General features: G+C 42.3%; 3 protein-coding genes across 3 annotated transcripts; 1 reads left to right on the top strand and 2 right to left on the bottom strand.

Moving 5' to 3' along the window:
• Window positions 1-10: 10 nt before the first annotated feature.
• umodl1 (uromodulin-like 1) lies at window positions 11-9,402 on the bottom strand. Its single transcript, XM_088440560.1, is given in 18 exon segments — window positions 11-574; window positions 682-766; window positions 841-997; window positions 1,764-2,000; window positions 2,337-2,497; window positions 2,595-2,968; window positions 3,611-4,141; window positions 4,269-4,406; window positions 4,840-5,059; window positions 5,130-5,242; window positions 5,703-6,022; window positions 6,103-6,238; window positions 6,593-6,733; window positions 7,364-7,550; window positions 7,624-7,748; window positions 8,714-8,872; window positions 8,987-9,229; window positions 9,330-9,402. Coding segments are annotated over 18 exon segments (3,591 nt in total). The 3' UTR covers window positions 11-383.
• Window positions 9,403-11,906: 2,504 nt separating this feature from the next.
• Window positions 11,907-19,786, top strand: zbtb21 (zinc finger and BTB domain containing 21). The gene is made up of 2 exons (XM_088441682.1): window positions 11,907-12,003; window positions 13,734-19,786. Exon 2 carries the CDS (start codon window positions 13,736-13,738, stop codon window positions 16,763-16,765), a length of 3,030 nt encoding a protein of 1,009 aa, XP_088297808.1. The 5' UTR covers window positions 11,907-12,003; window positions 13,734-13,735; the 3' UTR covers window positions 16,766-19,786.
• A 100-nt stretch (window positions 19,787-19,886) lies between these two features.
• On the bottom strand, window positions 19,887-21,645 carry atg101 (autophagy related 101). The gene is made up of 2 exons (XM_088440939.1): window positions 20,949-21,645; window positions 19,887-20,871 (listed from the first exon to the last, which is right to left on the bottom strand). Exons 1-2 carry the CDS (start codon window positions 21,198-21,200, stop codon window positions 20,467-20,469), a joined length of 657 nt encoding a protein of 218 aa, XP_088297065.1. The 5' UTR covers window positions 21,201-21,645; the 3' UTR covers window positions 19,887-20,466.
• Window positions 21,646-21,666: the final 21 nt, after the last annotated feature.

The following is a 21,666-nucleotide window of genomic DNA, read 5'->3' on the forward strand; positions in this document are numbered from 1 at the left end:
AGAGCTTGAAACTCCTGCTTAATATGTCACCTAGAAAGCATGACAACAGGACATGGACATAGTTGGTATAATTAATATAAACATTCAATAAAATAAATTAATCAACAATGTAGCATTAGATCTGGATAAATATTTTTCATATAAACAGTGCAAAAGAATGCATCTACATAGTAAACCGTAAAAGTAAATGCTAACCTGTTTTTATTTTAATAAAACCTTTACCAAATTGTAATATATGTTTTGCTTGATACCAGCTATTGCGTAACAGTCTAAAAGACTAATTTGACATCATGTCGCTGTGCAAAGCTTTGGATTTTAAATGAACAGAATCGAACGGGAAACCGAACGCCAAACTCATAATGTGCAAATCATGTAACTCTGACTTAAGCATGAAATTGAATATCGGTGATGTTGAGCGGCTTGGATTTGTCGGTGAAGTTGTAATGTCCAATGCGATTCCTTTGATAGTAGAAGAGACAGGCGGAGCCAATGAGGAAGAAGAGCACCATCGCAACTCCAAGGCAGGACAGTCCAATCAGTTGGAGTCTCTCATTTTCACTGTCCTGGGGCTCGTCTGAGGCATCGGAAAATGAAATAAAACACAAAACAAGTCATCGCATTAGTAGTCAGTTGTTATTAAAAAGTATTACTTTGTTGCAACGGGTTTTCGACTTTGCAAACCTTCCTCAGATTGAAGCAAAGGCCCAATAGAACCAAACGCTCTTCCGATGGTGTTGGAAGACGAAGTCGTTCTTTGGACACAGTCCTGAAAAAAGAAATAAAAAATGCGGTAAAAAAAAAAAAATCGAACTAGCAATGCAAAAGGTAGAATGCGCTCACCGGCACACAGGAATCAGATCTGATCTGCAAACAGATCTGAACATGGCAGTGAAGGTAGATCAAATTGACGTCCACAAAAGAGAAGATCTGCACGGACACACGAGATCTGCTCGAGTTTCCGTTCATCAACACGTCGGTGTAGATGTTGAGGGCGCATCTGTTGCACACAGACATGATTGTGTTGAAAATACTGCGCATACAGTGATTCCTGAAAGTATTCACTTTTCCCACATCTTCTCATGCCTCATTCCAAACTATATGAACCCTTGTGCAGTATTTCCCCACAGCATGATGCTGCCACCACCATGCATCACTTTAGTTGACGAGCCTGGTTTCCTTCAAACAACGACGCCTGGCTTTCACATCCAAGAGTTGAATCTTTGGATCATCAGACCATCCAATTTTGTTCCTCATGATTCTTAGTTTTCTACTAATAAATTAAAAAAGAATTAAGAATTAAGAAGAACTATTTAGAATAAGGCTGTAAGATGACAAAATGTGGAAAAAGTGGAATGCGGTGAATACTCTCCAGATGTTTTTCTCTACTATTTTTCTCCTGCACTCTTTGAAAACTAGTCGCCGCCTGCTCTGTCTCAGCCAGCCTCAGTGCCACAGCACTACCATCAGTTGTCATGGTAATAAAAGCCCAATTAGACCTGTAAAAAAGGGGGCGAGTGAGCAGTGACTCACTAGCCGGGGTTAACTGGCAATCTGGCATAGAGGGCAGATACCCAGTGGGCCTGTGTCATTTTGGCCCAATGCGATCGCATTTCATCTTTATTTTCCTACGTTGGTTTTTCCAAGAGAACCAACACTCAATTCAGAGCTTGTGAGATACAAGTGAATACAACTTTAAGGAATACCACATGCATGAAAAATACATATGTTTCCCTCAACTGAAAACGACAGAAAAATAATCTTACCTGTTGTCCAGGAACACAAAGCGTATGTTGTCTAGCGGATTTTGCGTGGGGGTAGCCCAACACGAGTAGATCACTACTTTGATCTCTTCCGCAGAGGAATTCAGGCTCACTTCTACCACAACGGCTTCCTCTGGGGACAAGCTGTAGTTGGAAGGTAGAGGAAATGTACCGTTCAGCAGCTGTACTGTCACGTGGAAGACCCCAGAGCTTGTGATCACGTCTTGGATTAAATCGTACCTGGAAACAGTAACAAAACACTTCAAAATGCAACATCGACAATTACCCGACAAAAACCGAAACAAAACAAGAAAGTAAATACACACAAAGCCGACGAGACAAACAAGGAATACCTGGGCGTGACACAATAGGAGCGGGAAGCTGACTGCCAGGCACAGTGGAAGCACATTAACAAGGACAGGTAGACGCAATCCCACTGAGGGGACGTTGACACAAAGGGAACAGAAAGACGAACAAAAGGCCAAACAACCCAGAATGGGAAAAGACAAATCAAAATCCAGCAAAAACCCAGAACTGAAGACAAGAACTAAACAAGAGAACATAACAAAGATGTACCCCATTGAGCCAAATTCAGCAGACGTGAGCATGCTCCTCATGTAAGTACATATTATAGGAACTTCCAAACGTAATTTAGGTGCCTCCAATGTTCCATTGGGTGATGTGTATGTTTCCATCGTATTAAACAATGTTGCAGAAGCCACATAGTAGGATTCATTCTAAAATGACAAAACAGCGGTAGGGGTTGTTAACATATTTAAAGCTCTGTTTTTAAAAAAAAGAGGATAATAACTAGCGATCCAGACGATAACTCACTTGTGCAAAAATGCTGACACACTTATTCCACTCCACGATCAGCTGAGCATGACTAGCATTGATCCCGCTGACGCCGCACTCCTGATCGCCCAGGTGAAGCGTGCCCTCCCTGATCTTGTTATTAACTAGAAACTCTCTAGCAACTGTCACTGTGATGCCTGTAACAGCACAATCAACTGAAATATCACCCAGGAGGGAAGATATTCTCGGGTACGTATCGTTGGAGATCGGGACTATAATAGGTGTAGTGTGTTCAGTCCTGGCAATTGTGAGTGTAGTCATTTGAATTGCATTAGCGGTTGCAATGGTGCTGCTGGCGGGTTCAGCTGTGCTTCTTGATATGGTTGTTGGTTTTCCAGTGGACGTTATTGCCGCTATAGTTAGCTCAGCAGAAATAGATGTGCTAGGTGTAATGAATTTGGATCCAGTTGCGGTTGTTGGTGTAGTATAGGTGGTTATTGGAGCCACGCTGATTGTTGTGGGGGCGAGAGAGGTGCTTGTTAATGCACTTGTGGAGGTGGCTGTTGGTACACTGGTGCCAGTTGGTGCTACAGAGGTGGTTATTGCTACTATGTTGGCAATTGGTGCGACAGAGGTGGACGTTGGCGCCATGGTGGCGGTTGTTGGGGTGATAGGGATGTTGGTTGGGGCACCTGGAGTGATTGCTGTTGGTACACTGAGAGGGGCGACAGAGGTGGACGTCGGCATCATGGTGGCAGTTGTTGGGGTGATAGGGATACTGGTTGGTGCACCTAGAGTGGCGGATGTTGGTGCAGCAGTGCTTGTTGGTGCTACAGACTCAGAGGGGGTTATTGCTACTATGTTGGTTATTGTTGGCGCGACAGAGGTGGATGTTGGCGCAGCAGTGCTTGTTGCTGCTACAGACTCAAAGGGGGTTATTGTTACTATGTTGGTAATTGTTGGCGCGACAGAGGTGGACGTTGGCGCCATGGTGGCAGTTGTTGGTCCGATAGAGATGCTTGTGGGTGTACCTGTGGTGGAGGCTGTTGGTATACTGGTGGTAGCTGGTGCTACAGAGGTGGTTATTGCTTCTGTGATAGCTGTTGTTGGTGCGAAAGAGGTGGACGTCGGCGTCTTGGTGGCAGTTGTTGGTCCGATAGAGGTGCTGGGTGGGGCACCTGTGGTGATGGTTGTTGGTACACTGGTTGGTGCTACGGAGGTGGTTATTTCTAAGACGTTGGCAGTTGTTGGTGCGACAGAGGTGGAACTTGCCGCCATGGTGGGAGTTGTTGATGCCATCGAGGTGATGGTTGGTGCACCTGTGGTGGTGGCTGTTGGTGCACTAGTGCTAGTTGCTGCCACAGAGGTGGTAATTGCTGCCATGGTGGCAGTTGTTGGTGCGACAGAGGTGGATGTTTGTAGACTACTGCTGGCCTTTTCCACAGAGGTGATTGTTTCTACAGTAGTCCCAATGGTGGATGGAGCAGGATACGTTGATGTTGTTATTTGCGCTACAGGGGAAGGGGAAGTGCTGAGTAAGGATAATGTGATAGGTGTTGATGGTGAAATTGTGGTCTTCATGGTGGCTGTACAAAAGATAACATTGTAATCAGTGAATAATAGAATGAAAAATAACCAAAAGAACGCCTGTACCAACCGAAAGAAGTGCCAATCAAAATCAGATAGATTTGGAGTAGCATTGCATGCATATACCTTCACAAGTTCTCCCAGGCCTTTCTGGTTCAGCGTCCATGAATCCATCAAGACAAGAACATGTAAAAGAGCCCCAAGTGTTTGTACATGTTGCCCAGAGAGAACAGTCATTTTCTCCTGGAACGCATTCATCAAAATCTACAAGAACAAACATGCAAAACACAATTTTCATTCTTCATCTATTGCAAGGAGAAAACACTGCAACCCTCAAAATAATTACATCAAAAATGCAAAATAGGCATGAGGATTTTTTGGAGTAGAATTTCTAAAAGTCAACTTGCCATTTCATCAGTCGTCTATCATGGAAATCTTAAGGTGAATAAGAAAGTTGTGATAGTTTGACTAGTAGTCACGTGAAATGATACGGCTCAAATATTTTTTCTCCGCTGAAATCAAAGGAATACTAACAGATCTTTGGTCTAATTAATTTAATCAGTTCTTCTTTATGTGCGATTAACTTTAAAAATTTGTTGACTGAAATGAAATGCCTGTTTTCTGGGTTTGGTCATGTGACTTCACAAGCTCAGCCCTGATTGGCGACAACTTCTTGTTCAGTTGTAAAGACTCCTACCACTGATGCTTGTGCTGTTTTCATCCATTGTGTATATAGAGCTGTTGCTCAGCGAGTAGAGCAGTGCTGTGGATGTATTTCTGATGTCCTCTTCTTGACCAGGGCCAAAGATCACGACGAAATCCACCACCACACTGCCGGGAGAAAGGTTCCTGATCTCGATTCTCACCTCGCCTGAATTCACCATCGCCTTCACGTCTCGGTCCAGATAACGGTAGATCTGCAGGGAAACATATCTATTGTCCCTCGCTAAAAATCACTCCAGTCTACCCGCGATGTAGCTACTGTACCTCATCCAAAATGCCCGCAGTGAGATTTTTGTATGCTTGACTGCTTGTATCGTAAAGGTCGTCGGTGAACTCTATGTTGGTAAATCGAGTGGTGGCATTGAGGGTTTGAGCATCTACAAAGAAATGACATGTGCACTACACTTCTTTTCTCAGCAAATATTACAACATAAATACACATACCAAGGCGTAAAGAGTTATCATAACTCGCTTTGAATCACATTATAGCATCGCCATCTTCTCCCTATTGCGTCTTCTCATGTACATTTTATTCCTCGGCCTCCTCTAATTCTCATTCTGCTCACTCTTCCTGCTCTCTCTCGACAGCATACCTGTGACTTATTTATAGTCCTCAGGCTGATATAAAACATTTTTCTCATTTGACTGGGCAGTGGCAGAACCGTGTCAATGATAACCATAAATGTGTGTTGTTTGCTACGAGTGTAGTGCTCATTTATAAATGGTGTGTAAAGCCATCAGTGGTGTTCACATTTTGCAAAGCGTGTGTTAGAAAATTACAACATCAGAGCCGAGTTGCTAAGCGTTAACAAGTCTGTTTTAATGAGCAGTTCTTACCTGTTTTTACAGCAATATGAAGAATATCTCCCCGGCTTTCATTTGTATGGAGCTTAACAGTGACATTGTAGAGCACCCCCGGCTGCAGTTGCCTCAGTTCCATCATGGTCTGCTCAGTTGTCCACATACCAATAACCTCTGAGCCTCCACTAAGAAGCACCAAGTATGTCTGGTTTGCTGGGATTAGGCTGGACCAGTACACACAAAAAGAAGTCCCGGTGATGTTGGCAGCCTGTAATCTGCTGATGCCAGGGGAAGCTGGAAAAGGTCATAGAGTGATTTTGACTCCTGTTGTATTGCTTCCTAAACAAGAATAAGATCTTTCATACATGTTGTTGTTCGAAACGGCTCATCGGTTGAGATGGCGTATGTTGTCATTTGAAAGCCAGAGCTTGTGTACAAAGTCGTGTCGTTATCAGTGACGTCGGAGTGAATCGCAGTGATGTTGCCTGCAGTCTGAGGGGAGGATGCGTTGATCGGTAAAGGGCAACACTGTGGGGCCTCTGTGCTGGCTGGAATGCTGATGTCATGAGGCTCTAAAAGACAAGTGTAAGTGTCAGATGAAGAATTATAACGATGAGTGTAGAGTCGTTAGTTGTATACTACCATGCCACCTACTTTGCTGTTTTAATGACTTTTCATCATCACTTTGAATTTTTTATGTGAAAGGAAGTCACATCTTTTTTGAAAAAACACATTTACATGAAGATTTTGTGTATATACTCCAGCTCACTCTAAAATCCTCCCAATATTAGATCATGTCATCATGTCATCGTTATAAGAATAATAAGAAAAATCATGATATTAAAAATTTCCCAGAAGTGTGTGTGTGTGTGTGTTGATTTGGAAGATCATTTCCTTCAATCCGTAGTAATCACAGTCACACTAACCTGCACAATGAGTTCCAGGATTGCCGGGGTCAATATCGAGATATCCTTCATGGCAGGCACATCGGTAGGAGCCCATTGTGTTGCTACATTGCGCCAGTGGAGAGCATTGATGGAGAGCAGGATGTGCACACTCATTTACGTCTGCAAAGAATGAACGGAGAAACGTGATGGGATTCAAATTATTTGCAATTTGATTGCTTTTAAAATGGCCTATAGTGGTGCTCATAAATTTAAACTTTTTTTTTTTTTTTTTTAATAAAACACATGAGTACTGTGATATTTTAGAAGATCTGCACAGTGTTTTATAACTTTTTTTCGAGGTTAAAATGTTGAATATATTGGTGCTTATCTGTTCATTTTTATTTTTTCAGCATCAAACGGTTCAGTTGGTCAAAAATGTTTCAAGTTTGAATAAGGATGTTTTCACATACATTGAAAGATAAGCAAAGAGAAGGTCACAAAAATAGCTTGATTACTATTTTGGTGTTTAGTTGGTTCATTCTGCGCATGTCTAATACGTACGTATGACTTGTGAGCAATCTGGGTACGTGCGGGAGGGGGAAATGTGTGACTAACTCGGCTGTTATTTTCTGCCGCGGCAGGAAACATCCCACAGAAGACGGCCGCTCAAATAGAAGCGGTGGGAGAAGGAAGCTATGGTGCCAACTGACTCATTCTTTCCTGACTGCTATGTTCTGTGCAAACATCACTCGCTGCAAAAGCGTCACTCTTCTGAAGAAACGCAAGTCAAATGTCCATGGGCCTCCTCACCTTCCACTGTCAGAGCTGACACCTCCCGGATGTGTTTGAGGAGGAAATTCAGCTTGGATGTGACGTCGTGCAGGGAAAGAACCGAGCTGCTGCGGATCAGCAGCGAGGTGGCCGTTCGAAACGGATGCACAGGCCGTGAGGCCAGGTAATAGACTGAGAAATCGACAGACTCCATCGCTCCAGTTACCTGTTGAAAATAAAGAAGTGAATGCAATGCTGATATGTCAATCACGGTACCGTTATGTCAGTTTTTGTGGAACCATCGCTTGAAGTAATCTGGTGTGGTTGAGAAGGGCGCCGTTGTTCAGTAGTTGTTGGTAATCTGTCTTCACCGTCACTGTGGCATTGAAACGATAACCCCCGTTCTCGGAGTCGTCGGCTGATCCTGATGAGTAGAGAACATTGTGGAGAGCTTGGATCACTCGAAGCGCTGAATAAGATCGGCATCGTGATACGTTTTGCTTATGGAAATATTTGGGGATCATTGTTTCATTTTTGAAATTGTGATCATGAATGATGGTCATGGAAAATGACATTTTTATGGAGGTGGAGAAATGCACGCTAAAAATAGAGCTGCACTTCTCAGCGCAGGCCTGCATCAAGCTTGTATAGTGGAGAAAAATGGCGGAAATGACATTTGTGGAACGTGGTGTTGTGTATGTGTTTTTTTTTTATACACTAGTGCTATCAAATTTTATTTTTTTTTTTCGGAGATTCAATCATTAAAGTGTGTAATTAATCTCATTAATCTTTTTGGATCCCACCAAAAATGTCTAAGAAAAATCCTCACCCACAGTTTTGTTTTTAATTTAGATACATTGTGTTATTACAGGTCAAAAAATTGCTATACCAAAAAAAAATGCTGTAGTCATTTATTTTCTTTAAGATGCAGTTGTAACCATTTACCATCTGCTGTATTTGAGACTAGTCCCCAGTACTGGCTGGGTGCTTTGCATTTATGTAGTAAACTCAACTTAAGACCGCTTCTGTGATAAACAAGCTCCTTCTTTCAAAATATGCATGTCACTCTTCCTCAATCAAGTAGGGTGGATTATTTTCGGTTAAATTTACCATTCATCAACAACCTTCTTATACTATTCTTTTTTCATGTCTTCATTCTGCTCCTAAACTTTAATTGTCATTAATTAATCGCAATTCTCTTGGGATTTTGGCACCCCTGAGCAAAAACACTCAATGTATTAATCGTATAGATAAATTACATGCGTAAAAGTGGAAGAACATTACCAATTCATCAAGTAATTGTGAAAAAAAGGACAAGAAATACTATTTCATTAATACTCTTCAATTACTTCTGCATTTTCTCACAAACTATAAAAAAAGGATACTAACTTGTAAGGTTGTTGCAGAGAAAGTGACCTGAGCTCTCACAACACTTTTGCCAATCCGGACACTCGATGTCCCAGTTGCAATCATCGCCACTAGAATTCAATCTATCTGTGATTGGGCAGGATCCAGGCTTGGTCATAAACTCCTCACTCCGGTTATATGCTCCATGTAAAAAAAAAAAAAAATAACGTTAAAAAGTCACATCAACATTATGAGCAATTAGCATATTGACCAACAGAGAGAACAAAAAGTCAAATAGACGTGCTGCACACTTACCCAGGGCACAGTAGCTTCCCACTTGCGTGTAACCATGGCAGCATTTGGTCACCTGCACCATCAGCATCTTGTACTCAGTCTGATGAACTGTTCTGAAAAGTGTCACCGGACACGCCGTCCAGAAGAGCCAGCTACCGCATCTCCTGTTCTTAGTATATGGAAGCCTTCGTAACACCAAGGAAGTCACGGCGCGGGTCTCGTTGGAAACGCACAGATGATAGCCGGATGCGGATAAGCTTTGCTCTATCAAATCAAGAACACGTTCCCGTTGCGATGACAATTTGTTGCTCGCTTAAAAAAAAAAAAAAAAAGTTATCAACATATTAGATGGATTTAGTCCTACCTTCATATGCAGCTATTTTCCACGTGTAGAGCGCAGGAAGGGCAAATATCCAGATTGAAAGCATCCAACCCATTTTTTATGAATATTTCAACCGTATATTTAGCGGCAGCATTGTAAATTCGGCGTTCGGAATTTACAGTAGCAATACTGCACGCTGTTGAGTGTGCAGTACACAAAGCCTAAATCCTTTGGGGTTCTAACTCCCCCCCCCCCCCCCCCCCCCCCCTCCATTCCGGGTTGCACAACCTTTCTCTAATAGATCACAGAGAAATAGACAGCAAATTTCAGATGTACTTTGAATTTGAAGCGAATTTATTAATGCAAGTGCTCACAATGTGTCTTATATAGAATGCATATTACATTCATAAGACATGGTGTAAATATCTTAACTTTTTTTAAAATCAATGATAACCAAGTCTTGTGAAAGAACTGTAACACATGTTTTTAGTGGTTTTTTTTTGTTTTTTTCATCACAATTTTGGTCATGTTAGAAGTGTAAACATGTTTCGAACATCGAGGGAGATGCGGATGAGGAAGGGAGAAGCCCAAATCCCCAAAGATGGGGTAACCATGCAAGTAACCACGGTAGCGTTTGCTATACTACTGATACTAACGCACCGTGTCTGCAATTAAGATTTTGTTAGAAAGAAGGGATTCAATTACATTCAAACATTTACATGTTAACCACGGACCATTTTTTAAAAAGCTTCAATGGATTATGAACGCAATGATGCGCATTTTTCCCATTTTACAGTGATATAAAAAAACGTGCCTGGTTATACTTGATACTAATCATCGGGTTGATTATGGCATGGAAGCAGGGGATTCAAAACGGGGTAGAAGAATGTTACTGTACTTCTGCAAGACAACTTATGAATCACAAGTGCGTTGAAGTTGCTTTATTTTATGCATCATATGCGGATGTGCTGCGCAGTGGTGCAATCAGTGCCACACCTAATTGCGTCACGAGACGGTTGCCAAGTAATGGTGCTGACAGCTTCTTAAAGGAAAAGGCCTGTAGGCGAGATAAACATGGGCAAACGCTATGACACAAAGCAACTCAAAAACTGTTGTGACTTCTATGAACTCACTGGCTGAAACTGAAGGGCCATTGAGCAGAGGCAAATGCACTATGTGTAACAATGACAAAAATAAATCATGCATCCGCTAATTTCCCACTCCAATGTGTAATTTATTTTATAATATGATCTCCCATGCAGCCCATTAAATCTAAACATGCTATTCTCATTCATTTTACATTTTTGTTATATGACTTAAATTGTTTTTATTGTATATTTGTGTATAGGCCAATAGAATTGGACCACGGGGAAATTTGCCATTTTTTGCTCTTTTCTTTCTTTATAAATACATAGACAAATGTTTTTTTATTGTAGGAATTTTTGAACTCCATAGTCATTTTGAGAAAAACGCGAAACGAACGTTTGCAGCGTATTATTCAATCTATTCTACATGTGACACTTCAAAACAATGAATTATGTAGAAAATAATGTGAAAAATTAACTGAAGACCCTTCAACATTGCTTCTTGGTGGGTCCCCGTTTCTATGACCATTTTTGCTCCACTGGTAAATTTTCGGTTTCCCCAAGTAGCCCCCTCCTATTGCCATTTGATGTTGACTGTAAATGGCATCGCGATTGCTCGGAGCTCATAACAACCAATCATGGATTAGCTTGCAAAAATCGCATAATCAAACTCAGAAAACGGGTGAGCTGTGATTGCTCATTAACAGTGATGACATTTTTATTTACCAGAGAGTGACAACATGGCTGCCGTTATCTGGATAGTGGATAATGTGGGTATTTTGCTGCTAACGTCATTTTCCATGAATAAAATATAAATAATAGTGCCATTATATAGACAATTGGGACTATAAACTACAAAGTTGTGAAGACAATGTTTGACTTTACTGTCCAAAAACTGTTTGCCAGACAATGAAAGGCACACATAGACAAACAACCATTCACACATCAACACCTATGTGTAATTTCTAGTAATCAATATGTGAGAGGAAACTGAAAAAAAAAACATGGCACAGGGAGAACATGCACACTCCATACAAGAAGACCTGAAGTGGTATCAAACCAGTGACATCTGAAGTATGAAGTGGACTTGCTAACCAATCTTCCAACGTGCTGCTGTATTTACTGTTCGTGTTATTAATAAGCACCAGTCGAAGCACTCCCAAATTCATTGTGTAAAGACATTCTATTCTATTCTATTCTATTCTATTCTATTCTATTAAGAAGCAATATGGTTGGTCTGGCTATTTCCGTGGGGATCAAACTGATATAATTAAACTTTTTGAAACAGGAATGCGACAAACAAATACATCTCACATTGCCGCAATATTTAGAATAAATGGCGTTTATAGTACGTAATCCCATTTTTTTAAGTCCATTTACCATTTTAAAAAATATGGTAATATCCCTTTAAATTTGCGCTAACGTCAAGTCCTCTCTTGACCCCGCCTCAAACCCTTGTAGCCAATCCGAGCGCAGTGCACGTGACGAGCTTTCATTGCGATGACCTCATCCCTGGTGTGGGATGACGTCAAATTCAAGATGGATGGAATCACGACCAGCGCGCAGAAATCGACACAACCCTGAATAAAGTCCCGCTTGTTTGAACGAGAGAACTTAATCACGAGGGCCGGGTAAGCGGAAAAAAAATCTATTTTAAGTTGGCTAAATGCGGAACGGAACATGCTTGATAGAGTAGCGTTGAGTAAGAGCGTTTTTCCCCCCTTCCCCCCTGACGTAACTCAAAGGGGCAGTTGTGCTGTTGTTAAACCTGAGCGGCTACAACCTGTTTAGCTCGGAGGGGCGTCTGAATTTCTCGTTTATTTTTAAAACAGTCAATATCAAATAAGGCGGCTTTCTTATCAGACGTAGCGGATTTTTTGGATGTGTTGCTCCGAACAAGAGTGTATGAAACTGAGTCCAAAACGCGCCCAACTTTTCCCTCCTGACTCGACATGGCATTTTCGCTAAACCAACGAGCAGAAATGGCTGAGCGCGGCGCCATTCACAATTGGCTTCACAAATCGCCAAAGCGCCGCCGCTCTCTCGCGCCAAACTGTTATTTTGGGCTGAAAGAAGCAAAAGTGTCACACGGTAGTGCGCCACGTCTCACGGATGATCGAATAGCCGAAGCGCTACTTGACTTCCTCGTAGAAAGGAGAAAAAAAAAAAAAAAAAAAAACGACATGAGTGAATTTTTATTTTGGGGTGAGGTTAGCTGTTAGTTTTTACATAGATGAATGCAAACAAACTGCATTCTAAAATGACGTAACGAAGTTGCCAACAGCAATACGCATAATTATGTCATGCTTACGGTATTTAAGTACCACACTGAGATAAGGAGTGCATGAATCTGTTTTTTTTTATTCTTTTTTTCATAAGATGTGTCACCTAACAAGTGCAATACTGAATCGAATATGTTAAGAGATCCGATTGGCTGGTCTGATTAGCCTTTTTTGTGTCCAGTTGTCTGTTGTGTGTCAGCAAGACAGTATACATTAATTGCATCCTACTCAGATTACATTGGACATCATTTGAAAGGCCTCTATTTTGCACACTAGGGCTTTGTAGCTTTCCTTAAATCAAAATATATCGATTAAAAACAAATATCCACGACAGTAGATGCAAATGAATAGGCAGCTATTTGAATTCATACACCATAAATAGTGAGGAATGATTGTTCTAAAAAAGTTTAAACAATTACATTTAAGTACAAAATAAAATAATTAAAAACATTATTAAAGTTGTTCATTCATAATTAAATGTGATGTGTTATTTGGTCTTTTGTGCTTGTGATTGTTTTTCAACAAGCAAAAATATATGTGATGCATGTTCACAAAACCAGATTTATATCACGGAGTTATTGACGCAGAAACAAGTTTTTGACAAGAGATGTGCATTTTCCATAAAGTATCGACTTTCATTTCCTAGCAGCCAAAAATTTTGTACAGCAATTGAAGTGTATGAAAAAAAGACAGTAGCAGACAATGCACACCATTGAAAGACTAACGTCCCAAAACTTTATAAACACATTTTTCTCAAAACGAGGGATTTCAACTTGGCAACACTCAAATTGCTACAACTTTGCCAATTTGAGCTACTTTTTTAGCAGTACTCTATCTCCATTTTCATTTTCTGAGACATAATCATCAGTCTTTAAAAATGCATCATTTTTTAGTACAGTAGCTGTTAACCATCATAGACATAGTACATTATGGCTCTGTTTTGGGGAATCACTGTTTTGCAGGGTCGCCCATCACTACCTGATGTACTTATATAATGAGTACCCGTGCAAAAAACATCTATTGTCATATAATAATCAATACCCGTATTTTAACGCATGTCTTCTTCTGTCACCTTTTAGCAATGGAGAGCCTAGTGCACTACAGTTATCCGGCCCATGCCCTATCGGTACTGGGGCTGCTAAATGAGCAGCGTCTCCGAGGCCACATGTGTGACGTGGTTCTAGTTGTGGCGGAACAGCGCTACCAAGCCCATAAGAGTGTTCTGGCTGCCAGCAGTGAATATTTTCAGTCCCTCTTCACCCGGATGGATGACGCATCACTGAAGGTTGTAAACCTGGACTTCTGTGAGCCTGACGCTTTTGAGATCGTTCTGAATTATATTTACTCATCATCGCTTTTCGTGGACAAAGACAGTCTTTCCGCCATCCAGGAGCTGGGCTACACTTTGGGAATTCCTTTCCTCACCAACATCGTATCCACGAGGCCACACGCGTCCTATTGCGTCTCTAGAAAAAGGCTGTCCTATACAGAAGAGGATGACAATGATGTCCAGACAAGGAGCGTCATTGTACGCCGTGTCCGGAATGACACGACCGAACCTTCTCGTTCAAACTATCAGACGAAAACGCCAGAGAGATCCTCATCTCTTGTCGCGGCTGAATTGGCGCAGCCTCCGTCGGAACCTAACACCTGCGACTCGGTCAAAAACTCCGAAGCAGTCGCCAATAAATCAGCTGAAAAGAACGAGGCTTCCGAAAGGTGGTCCGCCCGTCCCTACGCGTCAATTTTAAAAGGGAATCCGTCATACATCTCTTCAATTAGGCCTCAGCTGAAAACATCTGCATCATTTAGCGATGCTGAAGTGCAGCATATTCGGATTCCGTCTTGCTCGGACCCGGGCGTGAAACAGGACTCGGGGGAGCAGGAGCCTCACTACAGCTCCAAAGTGTCCTTTCAGGGTCAGGTCTCTGAGCTCAGCCAGACCATCGATCGGAGCGGGCCGCTCATAAAAAGCTTACTTCGAAGGTCGTTATCCATGGACAGCCCGGTTCCGGTGTTCTCGCCCGCGCTGGAGCTCAAGGAGCTGCAAAATCACGAACAGTCGGTCGTTAAATTAGCATCCAAGGCGTCGGATCCCGAAGTACCGGCTCACAACGGTAACTCGACAACATCTCCCGTTATTTTCAAGTCAAAGTACCACAGCAGACGCGATGAGCAAACCCAGGTCGAAAGAGAGCCCAGTCTGAAAGTGGAGCCCAGCAGTCCACTCGCCGATCCGCTGGACATTATCCGAATCACGGTCGGAGAAGCTTTGCCGGTCAATCTTAAAGACTTGCAAACAAATTACGAACAGTGTTCCAAGGCCAGCTTAATTCCTTTCGGGAAACGGAAGGAGAGGCCAGACAACAGACGGTACCCATTCAAGAAGAACAAAATAGTCAAGGAACACGCCGCCTCCCCTGAGGAGAACACCTCCGAGGTGGTGTCTCGCAGCACCAGCGACGATAACGAGAACAACGACGAGTCGTCTTCGAGCAGGATTTTCACATGCTGGAACTGCTTCAAAGTTTTCAGGTCCAACGCCGGACTCCATCGACACGTGAATATGTACCACAACCCCGATAAGCCGTACGCCTGCGACATCTGCCACAAGCGTTTCCACACCAACTTCAAAGTGTGGACGCATTGTCAGACTCAGCACGGTGTCCTCCAGAACCCGGCGTCCTCCTCCAGCTCCCCGGTGATGGACGATCGATTCCAAAAGAAACTGATAGACATGGTGCGGGAGCGAGAAATCAAGAAAGCTTTGCTCTGGAAGCTGAAAAGGAATAAACAAGCTTTGCAGTCTTCCACACTCTGCAAAAAGCGATCCAGGTCTAACTTTGTATGTCCCTATTGCGGGAAAGCCTTCGTGTTTCAGTCCCAGTACAGGCAGCATTTAAGGACACATCCGGCAGAGAAGGCTGACAAGGACGCAGCGGAGGAGAGCATCCTCTACCCGGAACTGGATGGGGTGATTCACCAGAAGGACTCCGACGCCGGCGGTTACCCCTGCAGACTCTGCAATATGAAATTGCCTTCCCCCCTGGAGCAGGGCGATCATGAGAGAGGATGCCGGCATTCCACCGTATGCCCGTACTGCGGCCTCAGGTTCTCCAGTCCCACGGTGAAAAAAGACCACGAGGTGCACTGCAAGTACAAGAAACTGACGTGCCTAGAATGCATGCGAACTTTCAAGTCCTCCTTCAGCATCTGGCGCCACCAGGTGGAGGTGCACAACAACAACATGATTAATCTTAAGGAACAGATGAATCTGAGGCAAGAAGAGCACACTGAAGGAATGTCAGAAATGTTCATAGAGGAACATTACACCGGTGGACCGCTTGTAAGAGAGAGAAACATTTACAATGACTCCTCGGGCACGCCTATGTACGACTCGGAAGACTCTTCGTCTTATGTGCCCGAGGACCTGAGCATGGGCCACCATCACGGGAAGCTAGTGGTAAAAGAAGAACCGCTGGAGGAGTCCGTGAGCGAGCGGGAAGAAACGGAGACCGGCCAAACCGGACTGGAAGAACCCGGCGTGTGGCCTTGTGAGAAATGCGGGAGTCTTTTCTGTTCTCGCAAAGACCTGGAGCGGCACCAGGAGCTCCTGTGCCACATCAAGCCCTTCATCTGTCACATCTGCAACAAAGCCTTCAGGACCAACTTCCGCCTTTGGAGCCACTTTCAGTCACACATGTCCAACGCGAGCGAGCACGGAGCCAAAGACGTGGACGGGCAGCGCCCACCCCTGACCCCCTCCCCGCCCGTGACATCTCAAAACTCTGAACCTCAGAGCTCCGCGCTCAACCGAGGAGCGCCGGTCGCGGCGGACGGATCCAGCAGCCCGGAGGCGTCCGTGTCCGCGGTCGGCAACAACAAAATCCAAGCTCAGCCTGAGCAGCGACCCAGCAGCCGCAGTCCTGTGTCCAGGTCAAACAGCGTTGACAATTCAAGCGGGGCTCAGGATTCCGAGACCCTGTTTTACCACGCGCCATCTCTCTCTGCCTTGACCTTCAAGAGGCAGTACATGTGCAAACTCTGCCATAGGACCTTCAAGACAGCTTTCAGTCTCTGGAGCCACGAGCAAAGTCACGGCCATGTGTAAGCAGGTTCTCGCAGAGAATTTCAAAACGGCAACGAGACTTTGAATGTATAGCTTCCGCGCTTGCCTCAAACGTACAATGTTAAGGAGGCCGCGTTGATTTGGGTGTAAACAGAGTACTTGGGCCACACTCGAAAGCAAAAAAGTATGATAAAGGTGTGTTGTTTTTTTTTTTTAACACTTTGAGTGCCGTTGACTTGAAAGAACGTTGGCGGGAACCTTACCGACAAGAGTTATTGATATCATTTGACGTCGGCTGTTTTTTTGTTTGTTTGTTTTAATGGCTGGCATTGAAAGATTTTTGGGGAAATCAAGTTACATCATTTCCCTGCATAGTCACAGCATTTTGATTAATATCGCATCAGTGGAACATCTCAGTAGGTGGCCATTTTGCCACTTGCCGTCGACTAAAAATGACCCCCAACTGCTTTCTGGCTTTGGTCATGAGACATTTGCTAGCTGAGTTGTGATTGGTTGTTCCCTCAGACCTGAGCAACCGTGATGTCATTTTTTTAAATTTTTTTTTTTACTTGACAGTGTCAAAATGGCTACCCCAGAGATGATTAAGAAACAGGTGGATATTGCTGCTTAATATTCCACAAATTGTAATTATACATCTACACGGTTCAGACATCCAATCTTATGTACTTATTTACAGTATTTTTTTAAACATTACGGTAAAGGAGTGTCGAAGTAGCCGGCACCGAATGAGTTAATGATTAAAATGACCACACAAATGCGCAATGGTCTAAAATTGTGCAAGATTCTCAACCGTTATCACTCTTTGTGTAAATCTTCCAATTCTCGTGCAATTTTTCATTTAAAGTTTACTACTTTCTCATCTTACCACTGTGTTCTTTCATTTCTTTCATTTCTTTTTTCTTTTCAGTGTGGCCCTAATGATTTCTTCATAAACGTGAATGTGCAAACGAGTGCTAGATATGTTTTGGTTTTGGAAATGTGCTATTTTCAACCCAAAATTATCGACTTCAACTTATCGCAGTTGCCTAATTATATTTACATGTATGTATGCGTAGGTGTTTTAAGAGCGTAAGATTTGGAGGTGGAACCCATGTGACTTGAGCTGTACCACACGTGACTTCAATGAGCGAGGAATGGGCTATGATTTGAACGCATTGTTTTTCCGATTAAAAGCTTTAGTTAAAGTGCTGCAGTTCAATTATCGGTTAGTGCTTTTGCACACGCGTCAGAATTGTTGGTGTGATCAACTTTGAAGATTCTTCACGCTTATGCACTTTTTTTTTGCCTTCACATAAACAGGAAGATGTCCAAATGTTGACAACCTGTTTGAATTGTGATGGATGCATGTACCCAATTGCTACTTTCTTCACACATGAAATTGTGGCAATAATTTTCCCACTTCATATATCACAACATAGCACATATGCACCAAAACATCTCAGGTTGTTCAGGCATTTCTGAATACTGATACAAGAAGAAACCAGGTTACAGTCATCGCTAATTTACCTTCCCAAGTATTAATTAGGTGGTTCAGAGACATTTTGTACAAATTAAGTGGGTGTGGTTTTGTACGTTGTACAGATTTCTCATGGCAAGTGGCATAGACTGGAAAAAATGTGTTTGTGGTCCTCTATTTTGCAGAGTATTTGAATCTGAAGGGAATGCGTCTGTAACGTATGTTACAATGAAACGTATTTTTTTTTGCCTCTTAACCGGCAGGTCATCGTGGTAATTGTTTTACAAGTTCACGTGATAAACTTCTTTACACTAACTAAATGACTAAAGCTTGACAACTCAAACGTGAATGTTTCACTAAAGTAGATAATACAACGGTTACGGACCTTGGCTTTTCATATAGCATGACATTTTATTTGAATAAGATTTAGATATCTGCAGGCCACCCAATTTAGTCTTCTGGGTTAGAGGGACAACAGTATTACAAAATTGCACAATCAAACATGGAAACCCTTAAATTTATTCTGTAATATTTGGCGGCATGATGACGTCACAAGTGATAACATCACAACAGGAAGTGCATCACTTAGAGGCAGAATTGTTTATTCTCGTGGGTATCTATTGATTGTGTTTTGGCTTTGGTGTTTCACAGTTTGCATTTTTGTACTAGTTCAGACCTGTACATTTGCTTTGGCTTTATTGTAAACGTTGAGAAACATGTATAAATTTGTACAAGCTTCTAATTTCAAATAGCAAGCTTTGGTGTGGCGGATTATTTTGACACTGCATTGCTAATAAGTCAATATCACTATTTAGTGCTTTTGGCGTCATCAGAATCACTGTCATTTTGAAAATCTAGGAAAATATTAGAACTCGAGTCTTTAGGTGGCCAAAACGTGCACACATACTGGCAATAAGAAGTAATGGTGTCGCTTAAGATGGATTTCCTTCATTTTATACATGATTTTTAGCATGACCCCATACTGCCCTGCTTATGCAATATTTTAAAAAATGTTTTAGAATGGGTTTTGATCACCTTAAATACAAAATTGCGGGTGTCTTGCTAATTAAACACGTTGCTAAGTAATGGTGCACCCACCGCACGCTCATAAAATGCTAACATAAGCCAAAAATGTCCGCCGTATCAGCAAGTTTATGTTCCTTGAAAAAAGAAGATAGTTTGACATGTATTCATTTATAACAGGATAACGTATTTATTGGTGTGATTGTGAAATTAAATGGGAAGTCCCAGATTCTTGGGTGGTGGAATGGGAAAACTCAAAAGCACCTTATAGCGATATTGACGCAATCGTGCTCGTAAACGTTTTTTGGGAGAAACACTTTCTGTACCGCTTTCGGGAATTATTAGGATTGTTTATATGAATGTGTTTCAGAAGTTTTGTACTAGTTTTGTTAGTTAAGAAGCAACTTTTTAGTATACTTGTGCTCTACTTGCAATAATATTTGTATCAACATTTGTTATTGTTGCTTTTTTGCAGCTGGTTTTGTGTTTAGTTTTTTTTATTCTACAATGTTTGTGCTTTGCATATCTCTGTAATAAAGTTACATTGTATATGGCAATGGAAACACTTTTTTATGTTAATTAATGCTGCATAGATCATTTGAAATGTTTAAACGGGCCAATACAAATTATAACCATCAATCCTTTAACAGACCAAAACCAGTAGCTGGGTGATGCTTTTATTTTGAAAACACTACATTGGAAATGATGTTTTGTTCTGCATAATCACATGCCTCTTGCGCTTGTCACCCATGCATTCAGAAAGCAATAAAAGGCAACAATGTCAGCAACAGAACGCTAACATCCGAGGAGGATAAGGAATTACTTAAATAATTGTACAACTCACAATCAAAACCAATTAAAAGCTAAGTGAAATAGTCTATGCCTTGCAACATGAGTTGAGCTTACAAATCAGCATTATTTTCATGTCTGCAAAAACAACAAAAATGACTTGACCCATAAAGACAATAAGTATCTTACGAGCGAAGTGATGGGCTACTACTGATACCAGTTATTGGTATTGGGACGATACTGGCCTTATTTAAAAGTACCGGGTAGTCGTTGGGGATGCTGATATCAGCTGGTGATACTTAAAAAATATATCAGTTTGTCACATTCTTCATAATTATCTGTCATTTACCCCATTGCTTGTTAAGATGAACCCATACTAAGTGTCCTCTTGGTAAGTGACCAAAAAGTTCCTGTCAGAGCTACTCTGGATCTTTGTATAGAGACACACATGAATTCACAGTGCCAGGGTGTCTTTGATCAGCCTTCTCATGGTGGTGCTCACAGATGTGCCCAGAGAGTCAGTGATCTGGTATGTGATCTTATGAAGATAAGGTTGGACTTCTCTCAGACTGGTGTCAAAGACATTGTCCACTTCGGACTGGGTGGGCATCTTGGGCACATATTCGTGGCGATTGATAACCTCCACGACATTGATCACCTTCTCGCAGAGTTTTTCTCCCACTTTCTCTCTGCAGATCTGCCTCTCCTGCTCGTTGGCTAGGTTGACCACGTTGACTTTGATGCTCCACACTTCCCAGGGAATACACTCGTCAGAGAAAGGCCAGCGGGATTTCTTCTTCTGATAAAATTCCAAGGAAATTTGGCCGATGCCATCACTTCCAGAGATGCTCAAGGCGTCCTGTAAAACAAACACACATTTGGGTCAAGCGACAAGCCTCGAATTGCATCATTCGAACACACTGAAAGAAACTGTACCTTGAATTCAGAAGCAGCTTTTTTGATCACCCGGTCAAGCTCATCCGAGGAAAGTCTGACGAAAGTGAAGTCGATGAAGTCGCAGTCAACGTCCACGGTGCCCACTGTACCGATAGAGTAGGTCCCTTCCTTTTTATAGTGGAATTTTCCAGTGCTGCGGTGCAGTAAAATTGTGTGCAGCAGAGACACTATTGCCTCTTCAACCTGCCTCGCTTCCACCGTGACTTCAAGAAGCTCCGATCGACAATTCATTGCCAAACGATTTTTTTTTAGAAGCTACTCACATGCGACAGCTGATGGCAGCGATGGCGTCTGTTTACTAACGACATTTAGCGCCAGTTCACAGATGGAGCGGCATTTTACTGCCGTTACCGAAGCGCGGGGCGCGTTCACCAAGTAATATAACGTTTGATTATTCCCAAATAATCAAATTTCTTATATTTCTGTTATGTTTCCCTTTTAGCACCGAGCTAAACGTTGGGCTACAAAAGGGACAGGAAGCCGTATGAATGACGTCACTAGTATCGTCTACGGTATCCCACGAAGGTCAAAACAATTCAGTAAAATAACAACATATGTAAAATCCTTAGAAATAAGACCCTGCACACAAAGTTAGTGGCATCTAAGTGTAATTTAAAAAAGAAATCTCGTCGATGTGTATGTGTGTGAGACGCGTCTTTCTATCCAAGGGTTTGTTATCTATAACAAAGCAAACCGT

This window comes from Hippichthys cyanospilos, chromosome 18, assembly GCF_059441005.1.
Source record: "Hippichthys cyanospilos isolate Australia breed blue-spotted pipefish chromosome 18, RoL_Hcya_1.0, whole genome shotgun sequence".
Taxonomy (NCBI): domain Eukaryota; kingdom Metazoa; phylum Chordata; class Actinopteri; order Syngnathiformes; family Syngnathidae; genus Hippichthys; species Hippichthys cyanospilos.